At 44.1% G+C, this 26,142-nt stretch overlaps 1 protein-coding gene across 3 annotated transcripts in view; it reads right to left on the bottom strand.

The window, feature by feature from the left end:
• Positions 1-26,142, bottom strand: part of LOC140199932 (protocadherin-16-like) — a 454,953-nt gene that overhangs the window by 109,285 nt on the left and 319,526 nt on the right. For all 3 annotated transcript variants that reach the window (XM_072262411.1, XM_072262410.1, XM_072262409.1), the window contains 4 exons: positions 20,487-20,583; positions 18,133-18,290; positions 6,950-7,793; positions 4,676-4,915 (listed from right to left, as the gene is read on the bottom strand). In XM_072262411.1, the coding sequence (XP_072118512.1) occupies positions 4,676-4,915; positions 6,950-7,793; positions 18,133-18,290; positions 20,487-20,583 (1,339 nt within the window). The remainder of the gene's footprint in view (positions 1-4,675; positions 4,916-6,949; positions 7,794-18,132; positions 18,291-20,486; positions 20,584-26,142) is intronic.

Here is a 26,142-nt window from a genome sequence, read left to right as displayed (position 1 = left end):
TGGAGCTCAACCCGGAGAAGTGTGAGGTGGTACACTTTGGAAGGACAAACGCCAAGGCAGAGTACAAAGTAAATGGCAGGATACTTGGTAGTGTGGAGGAGCAGAGGGATCTCGGAGTACATGTCCACAGATCCCTGAAAGTTGCCTCACAGGTGGATAGGGTAGTTAAGAAAGCTTATGGGGTGTTAGCTTTCATAAGTCAAGGGATAGAGTTTAAGAGCCGCGATGTAATGATGCAGCTCTATAAAACTCTGGTTAGGCCACACTTGGAGTACTGTGTCCAGTTCTGGTCGCCTCACTATAGGAAGGATGTGGAAGCATTGGAAAGGGTACAGAGGAGATTTACCAGGATGCTGCCTGGTTTAGAAAGTATGCATTATGATCAGAGATTAAGGGAGCTAGGGCTTTACTCTTTGGAGAGGAGACATGATAGCGGTGTACAAGATAATAAGAGGAATAGATAGAGTGGATAGCCAGCACCTCTTCCCCAGGGCACCACTGCTCAATAAAAGAGGACATGGCTTTAAGGTAAAGGGTGGGAAGTTCAAGGGGGATATTAGAGGAAGGTTTTTTACTCAGAGAGTGGTCGGTGCGTGGAATGCACTGCCTGAGTCAGTGGTGGAGGCAGATACACTAGTGAAGTTTAAGAGACTACTAGACAGGTATATGGAGGAATTTAAGGTGGGGGCTTATATGGGATGCAGGGTTTGAGGGTTGGCACAACATTGTGGGCTGAAGGGCCTGTACTGTGCTGTACTATTCTATGTTCTATGTATGTTAAATACATTCAATGACATGGCCTCTACACCACTACGTGCAAATGAATTCTACTGATCCATCATCGATTCTTGTTAATGAAATTTCTCCTCATCTCTGTTTTAAAGAGACATCTATTCTGAGGCTGTGTCCTAAGGTCCTAGACTCTTCCACTCTAGGAAAGAGTCCCATACCTGGCACTGAAATGGGACCCTCAACTCAGAAGGGAAGGAGGGAAAAGAGGAGAGCAGTAGTATAGGGGATTCGATAGTTAGAGGGACAGATAAGTGGTTCTGTGGAAAAGATCGAGAATTCTGGATGGTCTGTTGCCTCCCTGGTGCTAAGGTCCGTGATATCTCGGATCGAGTTCTCAGAATTCTCAAGAGGGAGGGTGAGCAGCCGGATGTCATGGTCCATGTAGGGATCAATAACGTGGGTAGGAAGAGTGAAGAGGTCCTGAAAGGCGAATTTAGGGAATTAGGCGCCAAGTTAAAGGACGGGACCTCCAGGATAGCGATCTCAGGATTGCTACCAGTGCCACGTGCAGGTGGGTTTAGAAATAGTAAAATAGCACAGATCAACACGTGGCTGAAAGCATGGTGCAGGAGGGCGGGCTTCAGATTTATAGATAATTGGGCAGTTTTCCAGGGAAGGTGGGACCTGTTCCGGCAGGACGGTCTACATCTGAACTGGAGGGGGACAAATATTCTTGCAGGTAGGTTTGTGAGAGAGGCTCCGGTGGATTTAAACTAGATACAGGGGGGGGGAGGGGAACCAGAGTGTAGGAACAGATGTAGGGAAGAAGGACAAAAAAGAAAATAGTAAAGTTGTTTGCACCGTTAGTGATAAACAGAGAGTAAGAGGTGAAAAATTTCTTAAATGCATTTGTTTTAATGCTAGAAGCATTATAAAAAAGGTGGATGAGCTTAAAGCATGGATTGATACCTGGAAGTATGATGTGGTAGCTATTAGTGAAACATGGTTACAGGAGGGGTGTGATTGGCAACTAAATATTCCTGGATTTAATTGCTTCAGGTGTGATAGAATTGGAGGGACAAGAGGGGGAGGTGTTGCATTGCTTGTCAGAGAAAATATTACAGTGGTCCTCTGGCAGGATAGACTAGAGGGCTCGTCTAGGGAGGCTACTTGGGTGGAATTGAGGAATGGGAAAGGTGTAGTAACACTTATGGGGGTGTATTATAGACCACCTAATGGGGAGCGAGAATTGGAGGACCAAATTTGTAAGGAGATAGCAGAGGTAAGCACAAGGTTGTGATTGTGGGAGATTTTAATTTTCCATACATAGACTGGGAAGCCCATACTGTAAAAAGGCTGGATGGTTTGGAGTTGGTAAAATGAGTGCAGGATAGTTTTTTGCAGCAATACATAGAGGTACCAACTAGAGAAGGCGTAGTGTTGGATCTCCTGTTAGGGAATGAGATAGGTCAGGTAACGGAGGTTTGTGTTGGGGAGCACTTTGGGTCCAGTGATCACAATGCTATTGGTTGCAATATAATTATGGAGAAGGATAGATCCGGACCCAGGGTTGAGATTTTTGATTGGAGAAAGGCTAACTTTGAGGAGATGCGAAAGGATTTAGAAGGAGTGGATCGAGACAATTCGTTTTATAGGAAGGATGTAATAGAGAAATGAGGTAACTTAAAGGTGAAGTTTTGAGAGTACAGAATCTTTATGTTCCTGTTAGGTTGAAAGGAAAGGTTAAAAGTTTGAGAGAGTCATGGCTTTCAAGGGATATTGGAAACTTGGTTCGGAAAAAAAGAGAGCTCTACAATAAATATAGACAGCGTGGAGTAAATGAGGTGCTCGAGGAATATAAAAAATGTAAAAAGAATCTTAAGAAAGAAATTAGAAAAGCTATAAGAAGATATGAGGTTGAGGTGAAAATAAATCCCAAGGGTTTCTACCGTTATATAAATAGCAAAAGGATAGTGAGGGATAAAATTGGTCCCTTAGAGAATCAGAGTGGACGGCTATGTGTGAAGCCAAAAGAGATGGGGGAGATTCTTAACAATTTCTTTTCTTCGGTATTCACTCAGGAGAAGGATATTGAATTGTAAGATAAGGGAATCAGGTAGGGAAGTTATGGAAACTATGATGATTAAAGAAGAAGTAGTACTGGAGCTTTTAAGGAATATAAAACGGATAAGTCTCTGGGTCCTGACAGGATATTCTCTAGGACATTGAGGGAAGTGTGGAAATAGAAGGGGCTCTGACAGAAATATTTCAAATGTCATTAGAGACAGGGATGGTGCCGGAGGATTGATGTATTGCTAATGTTGTTCCATTGTTTAACAAGGGTTCTAAGAGTAAACCTAGCAATTATCGGCTGTGAGTTTGACGTCAGTGGTGTGTAATTTGATGGAAAGTATTCTTAGAGATGGTATATATAATTATCTGGATAGACAGGGTCTGATTAGGAACAGTCAATATGGATTTGTGCGTGGAAGGTCATGTTTGACAAATCTTATTGAATTTTTTGAAGAGGTTACTAGGAATGTTGACGAGGGTAAAGCGGTGGATGTTGTCTATATGGACTTCAGTAAGGCCTTTGACAAGGTCCTACATGGAAAGTTGGTTAGGAAGGTTCAACTGTTAGGTATTAATATAGAAGTAGTAAAATGGATTCAGCAGTGGCTGGATGGGAGACGCCAGAGAGTGGTGGTGGAAAACTGTTTGTCAAATTGGAGGCCGGTGACTAGTGGTGTGCTTCAGGGATCTGTACTGGGACCAATGTTATTTGTCATATAGATTAATGATCTGGATGATGGGGTGGTAAATTGGATGAGTAAGTATGCAGATGATACTAAGATAGGTGGCGATGTGGATAATGAAGTAGGTTTTCAAAGCTTGCAGAGAGATTTAGGCCAGTTAGATGAGTGGGCTGAAAGATGGCAGATGGAGTTTAATGCTGATAAATGTGAGGTGCTACACTCTGGTAGAACTAATCAAAATAGGACATACATGGTAAATGGTAGGGCATTGAAGAATGCAGTAGAACAGAGGGATCTAGGAATAATGGTGCATAGTTCCCTGAAGGTGGAATGTCATGTGGATAGGGTGGTGAAGAAAGCTTTTAGTTTGCTGGCCTTTATAAATCAGAGCATTGAGTATAGGAGTTCGGATGTAATGTTGAAATTGTATAAGGCATTGGTGAGGCCAAATTTGGAGTATTGTGTACAGTTTTGGTCACCAAATTACAGGAAAGATGTCAACAAAATAGAGAGAGTACAGAGAAGATTTACTAGAATGTTACCTGGGTTTCCTCACCTAAGTTACAGAGAAAGACAGTACAAGTTGGGTCTTTATTCTTTGGAACGTAGAAGATTGAGGGGGGACTTGATAGAGGTATTTAAAATTATGTGAGGGATAGATAGAGTTGACGTGGATAGGCTTTTTCCATTGAGAGTGGGGGAGATTCAAATAAGAGGACATGAGTTGAGAGTTAAAGGGCAAAAGTTTAGGGGTAACATGAGGGGGAACTTCTTTACTCAGAGAGTGGTGGCTGTGTGGAACGAGCTTCCAGCAGAAGTGGTTGAGGCAGGTTCCATGTTGTCGTTGAAAGTTAAACTGGACAGCTATATGGACAGGAAAGGTATGGAGGGTTATGGGCTGAGTGCAGGTCGGTGGGACTAAGTGAGAGTAAGAGTTCGGCATGGACTAGAAGGGCCAAGATGGCCTGTTTCCGTGCTGTAATTGTTATATGGTTATATGGCTATATGGAAACATCCTCTTGACATGCATTCTGTCTAGGCTTTTCAGAAGTTGGTAGTTTGCAAAGAAGTTCTTCATGCTTTTTCTAAACTTCAGCATATATAGGGCCAGAGCCATCAAACACTTCTCACTCCTTCCCTGGGATCATTCTTGTGAACATAAGCTGTTTCGTTGTGTGGTCACTTGCCTTGATCTCTGTCAGTAGCATGTAGTTGGATAACAAGAATGCCTGGAGACTGGTTCTCAGTGACTTGAGCCTCGTATGCTGTGTGGTCGAACCTGGGTAGCTCATCATTGATATCGACAACCTGAACGTAGAGAGGTTGGCTGGTGGTGCGGCGAGGAGATCCGTGATCGGACGCCTCCACTGTTAGGTTGAACCAGCACTGCTCTTCACAGTCCAGTGCCTTAATAATAGTCAGTACACCTGCAAACAAACACATTGAGTTGTGACTCTTTAACCTGTGCTGCCAACACCCTTTCCCCCCAACTATCTGCTTTCTGCAGGGATCACTCCCTCTGAGATTCCCTTATCCATTTGAACCTCCCCACTAAACCCTGGAAGTGGCAGAAGTTCTACATCTGCCCATTCACCTCCTCTCTCACTCCCATTCAGGGCCCCAAACAGTCCTTTCAGGTGAGGCAACACTTCAAATGCGAACCTGTGGGATTGTCTACTGTATACGGTGCTACTGATGCAGCCTCCTCTACACTGGTGAGACTTGACGTAAATTGGGGGACTGCTTTGTTGAACACTTTTGCTCCATCTACAAAATGCAGGATTTCCCAGTGGCCAGCCATTTCAATTTTAATCCCCATTCCCATTCCAACATGTCAGTCCACGTCCTCCTCTGCTGCCATGATCAGCCCACTCTCAGGCTAAGAAGTAACACTTCATATTCCGTCTAGGTAACCTCTAACCTGAAGGCATGAACATTGATTTCTTCAACTTCCGGTAATATTTTCCCCTTACCCTTCCTCCTTCTTCATTTCACCACTCTGTCCTCTTTCCTCTTTTCCTCACCTGCCTATCACCTCCCTCTGGCGTCCCTCCTTCTGAAATTGGTCTACTTTCTTCTCCTATCAGGTTCCTTCCACTCCAGCCTTTTACTTTTTCCACCTATCACCTTACAACATAAGAAAATAAGACCATAAGACATAGGAGAAGAAGTAGGCCATTTGGCCCATTGAGTCTGCTCTGCCATTTAGTCATGGCTGATTCTTTTTCCCTCCTCAGAGCTACTCCCCGGCTCTCTCCTTGTAACCTTTGATGCCATGTCCAATCAAGAACATATCAAGCTCTGCCATATACACCCAAAAACCTGACCTCCACAGCTGCCACAAATTCGCCACCATCTGGCTAAAGAAATTTCTCTGCATCTCTGTTTTGAATGAACACCCCTCTGTTCTGAGGTTGTTCCCTCTTCTCCTAGACTTCCCCATCATGGGAAACATCCTCCAATGCTCTAACCATGTTAGTAACTTTCCTGTAATACATGGGCTCTTAACTTACCAAGCAGCCCCATATGAGGCATCATTTGTCAAAAGCCTTCTGAAAGTCCAAATATACAACATCCACTGCATCCCCTTTATCTTTCCTACTTGTAATCTCCTCAAAGAATTCCAACGTTTGTTAGGCAGGATTTTCCTTGAAGGAAACCATGCTGACTTTGTCCTATCTTGTCCTGCGTCACCAAGTACTCTACAACCTCATCCTTAACAATTGACTCTAACACCTTCCCAACCACTGAGGTCAGGCTAACTGGTCTATAATTTCCTTTCTGCTGCCTTCCTCCTTTCTTAAAGAATGGATTGATATTTGGAATTTTCCAGCCCCAGGCACCATATCAGCATCCAATGATTTTTGAAAGATTATTTCTAATGCCACCACAATCTCTAATGCTACCTCTTTCAGAACCCTAGAGTGCAGTTCATCTGGTCTGGGTGATTTATGTGCCTTTAGGTCTTTCAGCTTCTTGAGCACCTTCTCTCTTGTAATAGAAACTGCACCCACTTCTCTTCACTCACAACCTTCAACATTTGGTACATGGCTAGTGTCTTCCACAGTGAACTGATGCAAAATGCTCATTTAGATTAGATTAGATGAGATTATCTAGTTCATCTGCCATCTCCTTGCCTTTCACCCCCCTCCCCCACCCACCTGGCTTCACCTATCACCTTCTAGTTTGTTCTTCCCTCCACTCCCACCTTCTTACTCTAGCATCTTTCCCTTCCTTCCCAGTCCTGCTGAAAGATCTTGACCTGAAACATCAGCTGTTTATTAATTCCCACAGATGCTGCCTGATCTGGTGAGTTCCTCCTGCATTTTGTGTATGTTACTTTGGATTTCCAGCATCTGCAGAATCTTTTGTGTCCCTACATCACTGACAGCAGGGAGGAAAAGGGATGAGACCCTTGCGGGGGGAGCTCTCTACTCTCGATCTTGGCCTTGCCTCCTCACCTGTGTCTGGACTGAGGTGGAAGTGTGCGTGTCCAAGCCCTGACCTGATGCGATAGGTCACTCGGCTGTTCTCTCCCAGGTCTGCATCCTGAGCGATGATGTGAGAGACGACTGACCCAACTGGCCGATTTTCCAGCACGCTGACTAGAGTGGGCGACAGGAACTGCGGGCTGTTGTCGTTGTCGTCAGTTACAAAGACGCGGACAGTGGCTGCTGAGGACTTGCGTTGGCTGCTGTTGATAGCCTGGTCGGTGGCCTGGACCAGTAGCAGGAAGGAGGCAGTGAGTTCCCGATCGATGGGCTCTGTGGCCGTCAGCATCCCCGATATGGGCTCAAGCTGCAGCCGAGGTTCTGGCGGCGTCTGGTGGAGCAGTGAGTACTGAACCTCACTGTTGGGGCCGCTCCCATCCTTATCAATGGCGTGGAAGGTGTAAATGGAGGTGCCAATGTCAACATTCTCGCTAATGATGATGGTGATGGGATCCTCAGCAAAAATGGGAGGGTACTCATTGAGATCCCGGATGTCGATGTCCACTAGGACGATAGAGCGGTGGGGGAAACCACTGCTCAAATCATCAACTGCCACCTCCAGCTGATAGTGGGAGCCTGATTCGTAGTCCAGTTGCCGGGCCACGTAAATCTCCCCACCCAGTCTGTCGACCAGAAAACAGCCATCCCGGTCTGTGCCCCCGACCACTGTGTAGGTCACCTGGCTGTCTAGCCATGCCGACTGCTCACCCGACGCCACTGACCCGATGACAGAGCCGGGGGCCATTCCTTCGGTAGACTGAAGGCTGACAGCACTACTGTCAAATAGTGGGAATTTACTGGGGGAAGATAGCACCTGAAGGATTAAACAAAGGTAGGTTAACAGTGAAATGTCTGATGAACAGGATAGCACATCCCCCTCTCCTCTGAGTGACAACAATGTGCCCCTGCCATAAAGGAGAAAAGATGGGGAGATCTTAAACAGACTTTCTGTCACTGTATTTACTCGGGAGACAGAGACAGAGTCTATAGACGTAAGGCAAAGCAGCAGCAAGGCCATGGACCCTATACAGGTTACAGAGGAGGAAGTGCTTGCTGTCTTGAGGCAAATCAGGGTGGATAAATCCGCGGGGCCTGATAAGATGTTCCCTCAGACCCTGTGGGAGGCAAGTGCCGAAATTGCAGGGGCCCTAGCAGAGGTACTAAAAACATCCTTAGCCATGAGTAAGGTGCTGGAGGATTGGAGGATAGCTAATGTCCCATTGTTTAAGAAAGGTTCTAAAAATAAGACAGAAAGTTACGGCCGGTAAGACTGAAAATAGTATTGAGAAAGTTTTTGGAAGGTATTCAAAGGGATCAGATTTATAAGTATTTGGGTAGATGGGGGCTGATTATTGAGATAGGCCTTCAGGTCCATCTAATCCATGCTGAACCGTAAATCAACCTAGTCCCATTGACCTGCATCCGTATCATAGACCCCGGTACCTCTCCCACCCACGCACCTATCCAAATTTCTCTTAAGTGTTGAAATCAAACCTGCATCCAACACTTCTGCTGGCAGCTCGTTCCATACTCACCACCCATCGAGTGAAGAAGTTCCCTCTCATGTTCCCCTTAAACATCTTTCACCCTTAACCCAAGACCTCTAGTTCTAGTTCCACTCAATCTCAGTGGAAAAACTTGCATTTACCCTATCTATACCCCTCAGAATTTTGTACACCTCTATGATAGCTCCCTTCAATATTCTAATTTCTAGGGAACAAAGTCCTTACCTATTCAACCTTTCCCTATAACTCAGGTCCTCAAGTCCTGGCAACATCCTTGCATATTTTCACTCTTTCAATCTTATTTACATCTTTCCTGTTGGTAGATGACCAAAACTGCACACAATACTTCAAATTAGGCCTCACACAATGTCATACAATTTCAACAACATCATAACTCTTGTACTCAATACATTAGTTTAAGAAGGCCAATGTGCCATAAGTTATTTTTACAACTATATCTAACTGTGATGCCACTTCCAAGCAATTATAGGTCTGTATTCCCAGATCCCTTTGTTCAACTACACTCCTTGGTGCTCTACTGCTTACCGTGTAAGACCTATAAGACCATAAGACCAAAAGACATAGGAGCAGAATTAGGCCATTTGGCCTATCAAGTCTGCTCCATCATTCAATCATGAAGAAGAAGAAGAAGAATAGCCCTTAACTTGGCAGAGGAGTTATCAGGGCACTGTCATGAAGGTGTTTCTGTAGCAAGCTATTCTTGTTTTTACAAGGTCGAGTTGCTAGCTCGACGCTCAGCCCGACTTGGATTCGAACTTGGGAACCTTCGCTCCGGAGTCCAGCGCCATCAAGCGAGACCATTCAATCATGGCTGATCCTTTTTCACTCTCCTCAACCCCACAACCCAGCCTTCTCCCCGTAACCTTTGATATCATGTCCAATCAAAAACATATCAATCGCTGCCTTAAACACATCCAATGACCTGGCCTCCACAGTTACCTGTGGTAATAAATTCCACAAATTCACCACCCTCTGACAAAAAAAAATTCTCTGCATCTCTGTTTTAAATGGACACCCCTCTGTCTTGAGGCTGTGCCTTCTTGTCTGGGGCTCTCCCACCATGGGAAACATCCTTACCACATCTACTCTGTCTAGGCCTTTCAACATTCGAAAGGTTTCAAGGAGATCCCCATTCATCCTTCTAAATTCCAGCGAGTACAGACCTGGAGCCTTCAAATGTTTCTCATATGATAATCTGTTCATTCCTGAAATCTTCCTTGTGAACCTCCTCTGAACTCTCTTCAATGCCAGCACATCTTTTCATAGTTGAGGAGCCCAAAACTGTTACTCAAGGTGAGGCCTTACCAGTGCCTTATAAAGCCTCAGCATCATATCCTTGCTCTTGTATTCAAGCTCTCTTGAAATCAGTGCTAACATTGCATTTGCCTTACTCACCACCGACTCCACCTGCAAGTTAACTTTAGCGTGTTCTGCACAAGGACTCCCGAGTCCCTTTGTATCTCAGATTTGTGGATTTTCTCCCTTTTTAGAAAATAGTTCACTCATTTATTTCTACTACCAAAGTGCATGACCATGCATTTTCCAACATTGTATTTTATTTGCCACTTTCTTGTCCGTTCTCCTAATCTGTCTAAGTCCTTCTGCATCCTACCTGTTTCCTCAACACTACCTGCCCCTCCACCAATCTTTGTATCATCTACAAACTTGGCAACAAAGCCATCTATTCCATCATCTAAATCATTGATATACACCTTAAAAAGAAGTGGTCCCAACACCGATCCCTGTGGAACACCACTAGTCACTGGCAGTGAACCGAAAAAGGATCCTTTTATTCCCACTCGCTGCCTCCTACCAATCAGCCAATGCTCTAACCGTGTTAGTAACTCTCCTGAAAAACCATGGATACTTAATTTGGTAAGCAGCCTCATATGTAGCACCTTGTCAAAGGCCTCCTGAAAATCTAAATATATAACATACACTGCATCCCCTTTATCTATCCTACTTCTAATCTCCTTCATGAATTCCAACAGGTTTATCAGGCCAGATTTTCCCTTAAGGAAACTATACTGGCTGTCCTATCTTGTCCCGTGTCACCACTGCACCAAGATGTAGTGTATATGGATTTCAGCAAGGCATTTGATAAGGTACCCCCATGCAAGGCTTATTAAGAAAGTAAGGAGGCATGGGATCCAAGGGGACATTGCTTTGTTGATCCAGAACTGGCTTGCCCATAGAAGGCAAAGAGTGGTTGTAGATGGGTGTTACATGCTCAAGGAGATCTGTTTTTTTTTAGTGAGAATGATGTAATGGTCTTTTGGAGGTCCCCTGATGTGATTTTCCCATCGATGTGAGGTCACGTGATGCTCCGTGACTACATAAGGGTCGACTCAGGTGATGCAGTAGGTTTTTAAGTTTGTAGATTTCCAGGTAGAACATGCTGTGCCTCCGTTTCTGTTGCGTTTGTTTTTGTGATGCAGTTTCATTTTTAAAACGGTTGTGCGTTCTGTTGAAAGATTCCATATTATTTGGACTGGAAATTTGTGGCTGGATGTGCCAATTTACTCAATTCCAACAGTTGAAGGGAGAGTGAGGAATTTATCGAAGGAGCGAGAGAAGTCGGCATCGTTTGGCAGTTTAATAAAGAATCGACCTTATTGAGTCTTCGTTGAGGAGTACTTGCATCAAGATAACTCTTGCCAGAAAGAGCAAGGAGTTCATGCAAAAAGGTGCTCTCTCTCTCTAAAGGAATTTATTGTCAGTTGATTTAAACTGTTTATTTTCGGCATCATGAATCCTGTGGACAGAACCAGCAGTAAAGCTGCGTCTATGAAGAAATCCTTCTCCAGAGAAGTCTCTCCCAATTGAATGTGTAAATCTGTTGGATTTTCGAAGTTATCGCTTTAAGAACTATATCTGACTGTATTGCTTTAAGAACTGTTTTCACATTTAACGCTTTAAGAACCAGAGCTGAGTGGCCAGTTGGTGAACGGCTGCATATCTGTTAACTTCCGGTTAAAGTTTTCCTTTGTTTTTTTTTCCCTTATCGTTTATACATGCTTAATAAATGTTCGGTTGTTTTTATATAACCTGTCTCGATTGATATTCATTCTTGCCGTATACATAACAATGGGTCATATTCTGCAGGGAGATCGGTGACCAGTGGTGTACCTCAGGGATCTTTTCTGGACCCCTACTCTTCACGATTTTTATAAATGAACAGAATGAGGAAGTAGAGGGATGGGTTAGTAAATGTGTTGATGCCACAAAGGTTGGGTGTGTTGGAATGTGGAGGGCTGTCAGAGGTTACAGCGGGACATTGACAGGATGCAAAACTGGGCTGAGAAGTGGCAGATGGAGTTCAACCCAGATAAATGTGAGGTGGTTCATTTTGGTAGGTCAAATATGAGGCAGAATATAGTATTAATAGTAAGACTCTTGGCAGTGCGGAGGATCAGGGGGACCTTGGGGTCTGAGTCCATAGGACTCTCAAAGCTGATGCGCAGGTTGACTCTGTAGTTAAGAAGGCATATGGTGCATTGGCCTTCATCAATCGTGGGATTGAGTTTAAGAGCCGAGAAGTAATGTTGCAGCTATATAGGACCCTGGTCAGACCCCACTTGGCGTACTGTGTTCAGTTTTGGTCGTCTCACTACAGGACGGATGTGGAAACCATTGAAAGGTGCAGAGAAGATTTACAAGGATGTTGCCTGGATTGGGAGGCATGCCTTATGAGAATACTAGGGGATCAGCTATACTGGATTGGGTGTTATGTAATGAACCGGAGGCGATAAGGGAGGTTAAGGTAAAAGAATCCTTAGAAGCCAGTGATCACAATGTGATTGAGTTCAACTTGAAATTTGATAGGGAGAAAGGAAATTCTGATGTAGTAGTATTTCAGTGGAGTAAGGGAAATTACAGTGGTATGAAAGAGGAGTTGGCCGAAGTAAATTGGAAGGAGATGCTGGCAGGGATCACAGCAGAGCAACAATGGTGGGAGTTTCTGGGAAAAATATTTGGTAGGTTTCAATGAGATCACCCAGCATTCTTCTAAATTCCAGTGAGTACAGGCCCAAAGCTGCCAACGCTCCTCAAATGTTAACCCCTTCATTCCCAGAATCATCATCGTGAACCACCTCTGGACTCTCTCCAATGACAATACATCCTTTCTGAGATATGGGGCCCAAAACAGTTGACAATACTCTGTGTGGCCTGACTAGCATCTTATAACGGCTCAGCATTATCTCCTTGCTTTTGTATTCTATTCCCCTTGAAATAAATGCCAACATTGCATTTGCCTTCATCACCACAGACTCAACCTGTAGATTAATACCTTCTGGGAATCTTGCACAAGTACTCCAAAGTCCCTCTGCACCTCTGATGTTTGAACCTTTTCCCTATTCAGATTATAGTCTATGCTCTTGTTCCTTTTACCAAAATGCATTATCATACATTTCCCAACACTGTATTCCATCTGCCACATTTTTGCCCATTCTTCCAATTTGTCTAACTCCTGTTGTAATTGCATTGCTTCCTCAGCACCACCTACAACTCCACCTATGTTCCACCTATCATCCGAAAACTGCCACAAAGCCAGCAATTCCATTATCTAAATCATTGACAAACAATGTGAAAAGTAGTGGTCCCAATACTACTACTGACCCCTGAGAAACACCACTAGTCACTGGTAGCCAACCAGAAAAGGCCTTTTATTCACATTCACTGCATCCTGCCTGTCACCCATTCCTCTATCCATGCCAGTATCCTTCCTGTAACACCGTAGGATTTTATCTTGTTAAGCGGCTTCGTGTGAGGCACCTTATCAAATGCCTTCTGTAAATCCAAGTAAATGACATCCACTGCCTCTCCTTTGTACCCCCTGCTTGTTACTTCCTCGAAGAACTCTAACAGATTTGTCAGGCAAGATTTCCCTTCACGGAAATCATGCTGACTTTGACTTATTTTATTATAAGTTTTCAAGTACCTTGAAACCTCATACTTAATAATGTGCTCTAATATCTTCCCAGCCACTGAGGTTCCCAACTAACTGGCCAATAATTTATTTTCTTTTGTCTTCCACCATTCTTAAAGAGTGGAGTGACATCTGCAATCTTCCAATCTTCCGGGACCATGCCAGAATCAAGTGATTCTTGAAGATCATGACCATTACAAAGGAAAAAGTGCCAAGCAAACTCAAAGGTCTTCAGGTGGATAAGTCACCTGGCCCAGAAGGACTACATCCCAGAGTCCTGAGAGAGGTTTCTGAAGACATAACGGATGCATTGGTCATGATCTTTCAAGAATCACTTGATTCTGGCATGGTCCCGGGGGACTGGAGGATTGCAAATGTCACTCCACCCTTTAAGAAGGGAGGAAAACAAAATAAAATTGGCCTAACCTCAGTGGTTGGGAAAATGTTGGAGTCCATCATTAAGGATAATGTTTTGGGTACTTGGAGACGAATGATAAAATAAGTTGAAGTCAGCATGGTTCCTGAAAAGGGAAATCTTGCCTGACAAAATGATTTGAGGAAGTAACAGGTAGGGTGGACAAAGGAGTGACAGTGGATGTAATTTACTTGGATTTTCACAAGGCATTTGATAAGGTGCCACACGAGGCTATTTAAGAAGATAAAATCCTATGGTGTTACATCCTTTCTGAGATAAGGGGCCCAAAACTGTTGAGAGTACTGCAAGTGTGGCCTGACTAGTCTGGCTAACGAGTTGGTGTAGGAGGGAGTGCAAAAGATTTTTGGCTCATTGGGCTTTCTTCCAGGGAAGGTGAGACCTGAACAGAAGGGACAATTTGCATCTGAACTGGAGGGTATCTAATATCCTCATAGGAAGTTTTGTTAATGCTACATGGTAGGGTTTAAACTAGAGTTGCGGGGATGGGAATCAGAGTGGCAGAACGGTTAGTGGAAATGTTGTGGAGGCAGATGTTGGTATGACGTCAGACAAGGTTAGGAATCAAAAGGTTGAGCATGGTGTGACAAATGTCCTGAGCCGCCTGCATTTCAATGCAAGACGTATTGTAGGAAAGGCAGATAATAAAGGAAGATAAGCGAGCAGGTTTACAAACAGAGGCAATGTGTAGTCAGGAGAGTCTGCTGATAGGGCAAAATTGCTGTCAACAGGATGAGTTGCAATGCAAATTGGTGGACTATATTGAAAAGGGTGAATACAGGACTGAAGATGTTGTATTTGTATGTGTGCAGTTTATGGAATAAGGCAGATGAACTTGCAGCACAGTTGCAGATTGGCAGGTACAATATTGTAGACATCATTGAATAATGGCTGAAAGAAGATTATAGCTGGGAGCTTAATGTCTGAGACTCATTGCATCAAAAGGATAGGCTGGAAGGCAGAGGGCATGGCATTGGTAAAAAATGGAATCAAATCATGAGAAAGAAGTGACATAGGGTTGAAAGGTGATGAGTCATTGTGGATAGAGGCAAGGAACTGCAAGGGTAAAATGATCCTGATTGGAGTTGCATACAGACCCCCAAACAGCAGTAAGGATGAGGCCTACAAATTACAACAAGAGATCAAAAATACATTCCAAAAGGGCAGCGTTACAATAGTCATAGGGGACTTCAGTATGCAGGTAGGGTGGAAAAATCAGGTTGGTGCTGAATTAAAGGAGGTGGAATTTCTAGAATGCTGATGAGATGGTTTTTAAAAGTAGCTCATGGTTGAGTCCATTAGAGCATCAGCTATTCTAGACTGGGTGTTGTGCAATGAACTAGAATTGATTAGAGAGCTTAAGCTAAAAGAACCATTAGGCCAAGTGATCATAATATGATCAAATTCACCTTGAAATTAGATAAGGAGACCATTATAAATTGATTTACAGATGCACAAGAGAAGAGCTTGCTAGAATTGATTGGACAAGAACACTGGCAAGGATGATGGCAGAACCTCAATGGCAGGAATTTCTGGAAGCAAGTTGAAAGGCACAGGATCTATACATACCAAAGAGGAAGAAGTATTCTAAAGGAAAGATGACACAACTGTTGCTAATAAGAGAAGTCAAAGCCATCATAAAAGCCAAAGAGAGGGCATATATTAGAACAAAAAATTCGTGTGATGTTAGAGGATTGTGAAGATTTTCAAAAATCAACAGAAGGCAACTTAAAAAGTCATAAAAAGGTAGAGATGGAATATGAAAATAAGCTAGCTAATAATATTAAAGAGGATACCAACATTTTCTTCAGATACCTAAAGTGTAAAAGAGAGGAGACAGTGGATATCAATCCACTGGAGAACGATGATGGAGAGGTAGTAATAGTGGACAATGAAATAGCGGATGAACTAAGTGAGGAAGTTCCATGTGTCAAGTTACTATAACTAGAAGGAAGGTTCTTGGGAAACTGAAAGTTCTGGAAGTTAATAATTCACATAGACCAAATGGTAAACATTCCATATTTCTGAAAGAGGTAGCTGAAGACATTGCAAAGGCATTAGTAATAATCTTTCAAGAATCACTAGGTTCTAGAATGGTTCCGGAAGACTGGAAAATTGCAAATGTCCCTCCACTCTTGAAAAAGGGAGCGAGGTCGAAGAAAAGAAACTTTAGGCCAGTTAGTCTGATCTCAGTGGTTGGGAAGATGTTGGAGTCAATTATTAAGGATGAGGTCTCAGGATACTTGGAGGGACATGATAAAATAGGCCCTAGTCATCATGATTTTCTCAAGGGAAAATCTTGCCAGACAAATTTGTTGGAATTCTTTGAAGAAATAACAAGCAGGATAGACAAAGGAGAACTGGTTGATGTTGTGGTCTTGGATTTTCAGAAGGCCTTTGACAAGGTGCCACATGTGAGGCTGCTTAACAAGCTTCAAGCTCATGGCATTAGAGGAATGATTCTAGCCTGGATTAAACAATGGCTGACTGGCAGTAGGCAGAATGGGAATAAAGGGAGCCTTTTTTGTCTGTCTGCTGGTGACTAGTGGTGTTCCACAAGGATCTGAGTTAGAAATGATTCTTTTTACATTATATGTCAATGGTTTGGATAATAAAATTGATGGTTTTGATGCAAAGTTTGCAGACGATATGAAGATAGGTGGAAGGGCAGGTAGTTTTGATGAAGTAGAGTGGCTACAGAAGGACTTAGATTAGAAAATTGGGCTTGTCACATATGTATCATAAACGTATCAAATGGTGAAAGGCCTTAATAGAGTGGATGTGGAGAGGATGTTTCCTGTGGTGGGTGTGTCTTAGTCCAGAGGACAGTCTCAGAATTGAGGGGCATGAATTTAGGACAGAGGTGAGGAGGAATTTCTTTAGCCAGAGAGTGGTGAATCTGTGGAATTCTTTGCCACAGGCAGCTAAGGAGGCCACGTGTTTATGTATATTTAAGCCAGTGGTTGATAGATTCTTGATTAGTCAGGGCATGAAGGGATATGGAGAGTAGGCAGGAGGCTGGGGATGAGAAGCAAATTGGATCAGCCATGAGGAAATGTCAGCGCAGACTTGATGGGCCAAATGGCCTAATTCTGCTCCTATATCTTATGATCTTATGGTCTTACAAGCAGTTGACACCATGTACAGGGAATAGGAAGTCTTTTGATGAAATCTTTTCTGTATTAATGTTGCAGCTGAGGGATGGGATGGCTTGTGAACCCCATGGTTCATCCACCCCTCCAGCAGCCAGATGTCCAGCTATGTGACAGCTCACCTGCTCCCTGAAGGTCAAGGGTTACATTCACTCCAGATTGATGAGACAGCAGTCATTATGACAATGAATGGTTGTCAGACATTGGAATAACTGTGGAGCATAAGGAAGGACTGCCCACCCGAGGACAGAACAAGGGACTTACTAACAGCAGGCATTCCTCTTGTTGGATACAACTGTTTAATTCTTAGATTAGTCTGCTTAATTGTTATTTTCTTTGCAGCTTAGCAATTGATTGTCTATGTGTATTTCATATAATTACTTATAAATAAGTAATTGCTAACTATGTTTCCTAGTGGTAATAATATGTCTTTGTAAGTTAAATGTCTCCCCTGGTGGCTATAGTGATATAATATTGGTGTGATTTTGATCATTGGTTGACTCTTATCTACAAATTTGAATGGAATTTTCCTCATCTCTGTAGTATAACAGAACTGTCCCACAAAGCAGCATGATCTTCTTAGATCATAGCTTCTCATCAATTAGTGGACCTCTATCACTGTCTGTTTCAATTTTCCTTTCTTCTTTCAATGCTTAATAAAACAATTGTGAAGCAATAAGTTTTGTGTCTCTTTTCCAACTTCTGAAAGAAACTGGGATTCAAACATCAGAATCTAATACCCTGATAGGTCCAAATGTCCATGGAGACGCTGCAGACAATATTTGTGCTCAGGTGAATCCAGGACTGTGAGAGAATATTTTTATTCAAAATGGTGCAAATGAAATTACTTTTAAAACAAGAAAATAACCAAAAGAAAATACACAGATTGGAGGCCAGGGTTGAAAGCCACAAAAAATCATGGTTAGGAATAGAATGAAGTGGCCTCTATACTACCCTGTCCACCAACCTGAAAGGTTCGTTGGATCAATGGGTCGGTCCCATTTCACAGACCAACTCCTCTTTGCCTGGGGAAGGTACAGGTGTTTGCATAGGTTTAGGTATGTCAGCCGTCTTTGGGAATGATCACAAAGGCCATTGGGAGAAACATGTACCTGGATGCGGATGGTGAGAGGGGTGGTCTGAGGAGGGTGACCACGGTCCTGTGCCAATATCATTAGTTCATACTCCTGCCTGTCACGCTGGTGGAGAGCAGTGGCTGCTCGGAGCTCACCGGTTGTTGGGTGGAGAGAGAATCTCTGGGCCCAGGAACCTGGAGTGAGACAGAAAGAGATCCAATCAATAGACCTAGATAACATACTATCACTCCCAGGTAACTCACCATCAGACCCAGATTACCCATCATCAGACTCAGGTAACCAATCATAATCCAGATAACTCACCAGAACTCCCAGATAACTCACCATCAGACACAGGTAACCCCCCTTCAGACACAAATAACCCACCATCACTCCTGGATAACCCACAATCAGACCTAGATAACTCACCTTCAGATTGTAAATGTATATATCAGCTATGGTGTCAATACGAACCCATAAGACATAGGAGCAGAATTAGGCCAGTTGGCCCACCAAGTCTTCTCTGCTACTCCTTCATGGCTGATTTATTATCCCGTTCAAGCCCATTTTCCTGCCTTCTACCTATAACCTTGATTCCCTGACTAATCAAGAACCTATCAACATCTGCTTTAAATATATCCAATGACTTGCCTTCCACATCTGTCTGTGGCATTGAATTCCACAGATTTACCACCCTCTGGCTAAAGAAATTCTTCTACTTCTCTCTTCTAAAGGGCTATCCCTCTATTCTGAGGCTGTGCCATTTGCTCCTCGGCTCCCCTACTATGGTAAACATTCTCTCCATATCCACTCTATCTAGGCCTTTCAATATTGGATAGGTTTCAAAAAGAACTCCTCTCATCCTTCTCAACTCCAGTGAGTACAGGCCTGGAGCCATTAAATGCTTCTCATACATTAACCCATTCATTCCCAGGATAATTCTTGAGAAGCCTCTCTGGACCCTCTTCATTGCTAAGTGGAGCAGAAGGCAGAGGGTGGTGGTGGAGGGAGTACATTCAGATTGGAGGATTGTGACTAGTGGTGTCCCACAAGGATCTGTTCTGGGACCTCTGCTTTTCATGATTTTTATGAACGACCTGGATGTGGGGGTAGAAGGGTGGGTTGGCAAGTTTGCAGACGACACAAAGGTTGGTGGTGTTGTAGATAGTGTAGAGGATTGTCAAAGATTGCAGAGAGACATTGATAGGATGCAGAAGTGGGCTGAGAAGAGGCAGATGAAGTTCAACCCGGAGAAGTGTGAGGTGGTACACTTTGGAAGGACAGACTCCAAGGCAGAGTACAAAGTAAATGGCAGAATACTTGGTAGTGTGGAGGAGCAGAGGGATCTCCGGGTACATGTCCACAGATCCCTGAAAGTTGCCTCACAGGTGGATAGGGTAGTTAAGAAAGCTTATGGGGTGTTAGCTTTCATAAGTCGAGGGATAGAGTTTAAGGGTCGCGATGTAATGATGCAGTTCTATAAAACTCTGGTTAGGCCACACTTGGAGTACTGTGTCCAGTTCTGGTCACTTCACTATAGGAAGGATGTGGAAGCATTGGAAAGAGTACAGAGGAGATTTGCCAGAATGCTGCCTGGTTGAGAGAGTATGCATTATGATCAGAGATTAAGGGAGCTCGGGCTCTACTCTTTGGAGAGAAGGAGGATGAGAGGAGACATGATAGAGGTGTACAAGATAATAAGAGGAATAGATAGAGTGGATAGCCAGTGCCTCTTCCCCAGGGCACCGCTGCTCAATACAAGAGGACATGGCTTTAAGGTAAGGGGTGGGAAGTTCAAGGGGGATATTAGAGGAAGGTTTTTTACTCAGAGAGTGGTTGGTGTGTGGAATGCACTGCCTGAGTCAGTGGTGGAGGCAGATACACTAGTGAAGTTTAAGAGACTACTAGACAGGTATATGGAGGAATTTAAGGTGGGGGCTTATATGGGAGGCAGGGTTTGAGGGTCGGCACAACATTGTGGGCCGAAAGGCCTGTACTGTGCTGCATTATTCTATGTTCTATCTTTATTAGATAAGGAGTCTAAAAGTGTTCATAATACTCCAAGTATTGTGTGATCAATGGCCGTCAGCTCAGTGAATTTATCCTTTACAATTGTAAACCATTGTAGAAGCACAAGGACAGCAGGTTATCTGCCACGCAGGCCCGTTACTTTGGGACAGGAGGAAGTACATCCAATGTATTAGCTTGATCTATTGACATTGCAGACAGTGAAGTCAGTGAATATAATGAAAACAGAGATTGACAGGGAAGTCGAGAGGTGTTGAGGACTGATGGGAATATGCAGGCCAACCATTCACGCTACTATGGTTAGTGGTGATCCTATGAATGGTGGAGGGATCTCTTCCTCATTCTTGTGTCTCCGCTCTTACCTGACAAGGAGAACACCACTGTCCCATTCTCTCCTTCATCTGGATCTTTGGCTTGGAGGGTCATCACTAGATTACCAGATAAGTTTCCTTCAAAGATCTGCAAGTGGAGGAGGTGAGTACGAGGTCAGCCATCTTGAAGATTCCATAAACAAGTTAAGTGTGTGTCTTTGTGTCAGTGTGCCTTGGATTCTGACAAAGCACGAACTAAAACACAGATTCCAACCTCAGTATTTACCAGGGACAGCAGGCACGGAGATCAAAGTGAATTCTGACTTGGAATGCATCCATAGATGTTGGAACAAGTTGGGGAACAAATAGCACAGGGATAATGGCAGCAACCCAGACCAGAAATCCAGGGCTCTGGATTAATGACCTAGATGAAAGAGTTCAAATCACTCCTCAGCACCTGGGGAATTTAAAATCAATTAATTCAATAAATCTGGAATGAAAAGCAACAATGATCATGAAACAGTTCAACAGCTGACAGAAATCTATCTAATTCACTTTTGAGAAAGAAATCGACTGTTATTCAGTTTGGTGAAACCACACATTAAAAAATTCTCCGAGGGCTTTGTGTGCAGTTTTGGCCACTAAATTACAAGAAGGTTATTAATAAGGTTGAAAGAGTGCAGAGAAGAGTTACAAGGATGTTGCTGGGACTTGAGAAATTCAGTTACAGAGAAAGGTTGAATAGGTTGAATAGTTCTTTGAGGAGGTGACCAGGCATTTAGATGAGGGTAGTGCAGTGGATGTGATCTATATGGATTTTAGTAAGGCATTTGACAAGGCTTATTCAGAAAGTTAGAAGGCATGGGATCCACGGAAGTTTGGCCAGGTGGATTCAGAATTGGCTTGCCTGCAGAAGGCAGAGGGTGGTGGTGGAGGGAATACATTCAGATTGGAGGGTTGTGACTAGTGGTGTCCCACAAGGATCTGTTCTGGGACTTTTCGTGATTTTTATTAACGACCTGGATGTGGGGGTAGAAGGGTGGGTTGGTAAGTTTGCAGACGACACAAAGGTTGGTGGTGTTGTAGATAGTGTAGAGGATTGTCAAAGATTGAAGAGAGACATTGATAGGATGCAGAAGTGGGCTGAGAAGTGGCAGATGGAGTTCAACCCAGAGAAGTGTGAGGTGGTACACTTTGGAAGGACACACTCCAAGGCAGAGTACAAAGTAAATGGCAGGATACTTGGTAGAGTGGAGGAGCAGAGGGATCTTGGGGTACATGTCCACAGATCCCTGAAAGTTGCCTCACAGGTGGATAGGGTAGTTAAGAAAGCTTATGGGGTGCTAGCTTTCATAAGTCGAGGGATAGAGTTTAAGAGTCGCGATGTAATGATGCAGCTCTATAAAACTCTGGTTAGGCTACACTTGGAGTATTGTGTCCAGTTCTGGTCACCTCACTATAGGAAGGATGTGGAAGCATTGGAAAGGGTACAGAGGAGATTTACCAGGATGTTGCCTGGTTTAGAAAGTATGCATTATGATCAGAGATTAAGGGAGCTAGAGCTTTACTCTTTGGAGAGAAGGAGGATGAGAGGAGACATGATAGAGGTGTACAAGATAATAAGAGGAATAGATAGAGTGGATAGCCAGTGCCTCTTCCCCAGGGCACCACTGATCAATACAAGAGGACATGGCTTTAAGGTAAGGGGTGGGAAGTTCAAGGGGGATATTAGAGGAAGGTTTTTTACTCAGAGAGTGGTTGGTGTGTGGAATGCACTGCCTGAGTCAGTGGTGGAGGCAGATACACTAGTGAAGTTTAAGAGACTACTAGACAGGTATATGGAGGAATCTAAGGTGGGGGCTTATATGGGAGGCAGGGTTTGAGGGTCGGCACAACATTGTGGGCTGAAGGGCCTGTACTGTGCTGTACTACTCTATGTTCTATGTTCTATGTAGGTTAGAACTTTATTCCCTGGAGCGTAGAAGAATGAGGGGGGATTTGATAGAGGTACATAAAATTATAAGCATAAAATACTCTGCAGATGCTGGGGTCAAAGCAACACTCACAACACACTGGAGGAACTTAGCAGGTCGGGCAGCATCCGTGGAAATGATGAGTGAACGTTTCGGGCCAGAACCCTTCGTCAGAACTGAAGAGGGAGGGGGCAGAGGCCCTATAAAGAAGGTGAGTGGCAGGTGGGAAGGAGAAGGCTGGTGGGTTCCAGGTGAAAAACCAGTAAGGGGAAAGATAAAGGGGTGGGGGAGGGGAAGCAGGGAGGTGATAGGCAGGAAAGGTGAAGAAGGAATAGGGGAAAACACAATGGGGAGTAGAAGGAGGCGGAACCATGAGGGAGGTGATAGGCAGCTGGGGGACAGGGCAGAGTGAAACTGGGATAGGGGAAGGGAGGGGGAGGGAATTACCGGAAGTTGGAGAATTCAATGTTCATACCAAGGGGCTGGAGACTACCTAGACAGTATATGAGGTGTTGCTCCTCGAACCTGAGTTTAGCCTCATCATGGCAGTAGAGGAGGCCATTATGGACATATCCGACTGGGAATGTGAAGCAGAGCTGAAGTGGGTGGCAACCGGGAGATCCTATCTATTGTGGTGGACGGAGCGGAGGTTCTCAATGAAGTGATCCCCCAATCTGCGTCGGGTCTCACCGATGTAGAGGAGGCCGCACCAGGAGCACCGGATGCAATAGATGACCCCAACAGACTCACAAGTGAAGTGTTGTCTCACCTGGAAGGACTGTTTGGGGCTCTGAATGATGGCAAGAGAGGACGTGTAGGGACAGGTGTAGCACTTACGCTTACAGGGATAAGTGCCAGGTGGGATATCCGTGGGGAGGGACATGTGGGCCAGGGAGTCGCGGAGGGAACGATCCCTGCAGAAAGCGGAGAGGGCTGGAGATGGAAGGATGTGCTTAGTGGTGGGGTCCTGTTAAAGGTGGCGGAAGTTGCGGAGGATAATGTGCTGGATCCGGAGGCTGGTGGGATGGTAGGTGAGGACAAGGGGAACTCTATCCCTGTTGTGGTGATGGGAGGATGGGGTGAGGGTTGAAGTGCGGGAAATGGAGGAGATGCGGGTGAGGGCATCATTGATGACGGCTGAAGGGAAACCACGATCCTTAAAGAAAGAGGACATTTCAGATGTCCTGGAACGGAAAGCCTCATCCTGGGAGCAGATGTGGCGGAGACGGAGGAACTGGGAATAGGGTATGGCATTTTTGCGTGTGGCGAGGTGGGAAGAGGTATAGTCGAGGTAGTTATGAGAGTCAGTGGGCTTATAGAAGGTGTCAGTGGACAGTCTGTCTCCAGAGATGGAGACCGAGAGATCGAGAAAGGGGGGAGAAGTGTCTGAGATAGACCAAGTGAATTTGAGGGCTGGGTGAAAGTTTGAAGTAAAGTCGATGAAATTGACGAGCTCAGCATGGGTGCAGGAAACAGCACCAATGTAGTCGTCAATGTAGCGAAGGAAAAGTTGGGGAGCAGTACCAGTATAGGTTTGGAGCACAGACTGTTCCACATAACCAACGAAGAGGCAGGCATAGCTGGGGCCCATGCGAATGCCCATAGCTACACCCTTGGTCTGAAAAAAGTGGGAACAGCCAAAAGAGAAGTTGACTGATCGTTTCCACGGATGCTGCCTGACTTGCTGAGTTCCCCCAGCGTGTTGTGAGTGTTTATATAAAATTATGATGGGTATAGATAGAGTGAATGCAAGCAGGCTTTTTCCACTGAGGCTAGGGGAGGAAAAAACCAGAGGACATGGGTTAAGGGTGAAGGGGGAAAAGTTTAAAGGGAACATTAGTGGGGGCTTCTTCATACAGAGAGTGGTGGGAGTGTGGAATGAACTGCCAGATGAAGTGGTAAATGTGGGCTCTCTTTTAACGTTTAAGAAAAACTTGGACAGGTACGTGGATCAGTGGTGTATGGAAGGATATGGTCCAGGTGCAGGTCAGTGGAACTAGGCAGAAAAATGGTTTGGCACAGCCAAGAAGGGCCAAAAGGCCTGTTTCTGTGCTGTAATCTTCTATGGTATGGTATGGTTCTATGGCTCGTGAAGTGAAAGCTATGGTAGGATTTCCATCTGCAGCCTATCCTGGTGTGACCAATGCAGTGATGATATCATTATTGCCAGCAACACTTCAGGATCACTGGATGGTTACAGGTCGTTCAGCTCATCAGATCTATACCGGCAGTAGTGTCTCTTCCCAAATGTCTTCTCCCCTTCACCTGTCAGTTCTGTTACACCCTTCCTCAGGAGAGATTTCAAAGTATGTTGCCATGAAGAAATTCAGACTCTGTAGTGGGAGAGGTTGAGTGAGTATGACAAAACTGGGCAAATAGATATAAAGGCAGAAAGTAGTCAGGTCATGCCCTGCTCAGCTCACTCTCACACCCACATCCTGTTCATAGTCACACTCACTGTGACTTGTTCACACCAAGACTCACTATCCTGTTCACACTCACAATGGCTGTGCCTTGTTCATACTAACACTTTTGGTGATCTGCTCACATCTCACACTCACCGTGTCCTGTTCACACTCTCACTCACTGTGTCCTGCTTACATTCACTGTGACCTATTATGTTTTGTAACTCCAAACCATTAAATTAATTCAAAGGAAAACAAAAGAACCAAGAGATGCAAGTCTTAAGTTTGTTCTTTAAGTGAGATGCGCACTTGACATGTGGCAGCATCATGATGTATGAAATTCACGTATTTTTACATATAACCATAATAAATTATATAAACATTAAAGAATGCTTAATCAAACAATATGCTTCCAAGGTTATTGAAATAGTACTGAAATATTAAATACACAACATTCTTCCCTGAGAGCTATGAGCTCTAACTCAATAGAGAATTCATCTCAACTACATACAGAACATTGTATACTACATAATACAACTACATTACAGAGGTTGATAGATTCTTGATTAGTCAGGGCATGAATGGATATGGCGAGAAGGCAGAAATTGGGGCTGAGAGGGAAAATGGATCAGCCATGATGAACTTGATTGAGCAGACTTAAGGGGCCAAAGGGGCCAAATGGCCTAATTCTGCTCCTATATGTTATAGTCCTACATAGACACCCACAGCATAGTATATTTAAATTGACCTCGTCAGTTAACCACAGCGGAGGATTTCTTACTCTTGTGGGATAAAGTCTTTCCTGACAAGGGGAATCACTCTGCTTGGCAGGTGAGACATGTGGCTGTGAAACAATCTCAGGCTCTGGGGCCGCCTCTGTGGTGGTTGTAGGAGCTGATTCTGAGATGGCAGGAAGTGGTTCTGACAGCTCTGTTCACCTTTCTTCTACTTTTCTCAGCTTTTCTCTCCAGATCTATTTTGATCTTTTCTTCTCTTCAAGTCCTGCCTTCCTACTCTCTCATTCCCGCTCTTTTTCGTCTTCCTAGGATGTGCATCTTGATCTTGGGAAGGTCCATTTAATTCACTGGGGTATTCTCTTATTAATCCTTCTATTGCACCTTTTGCAATCTGATCTCTCTTCTTGGTTTCCTCATCCACAACGCCATCTGATGAATCCTCTATTTTCGTATCTGCGTTCACTCCTTTCTTTTTGGCTTTCCATTCATCCAGCAGAGATTTGATCTTTCAATCTACTTTTACAAGCAGCTTTTTTCCTTCCACTTGAAGTTCATGCAATAACCTTAATGCATGTTGAGTAGATTCAGTTTC

Source organism: Mobula birostris, chromosome 7 (genome assembly GCF_030028105.1).
Source record: "Mobula birostris isolate sMobBir1 chromosome 7, sMobBir1.hap1, whole genome shotgun sequence".
NCBI lineage: Eukaryota > Metazoa > Chordata > Chondrichthyes > Myliobatiformes > Myliobatidae > Mobula > Mobula birostris.
Note: the sequence above shows the minus strand (reverse complement) of the source record. Positions and strands in the feature narration are given on the sequence as shown.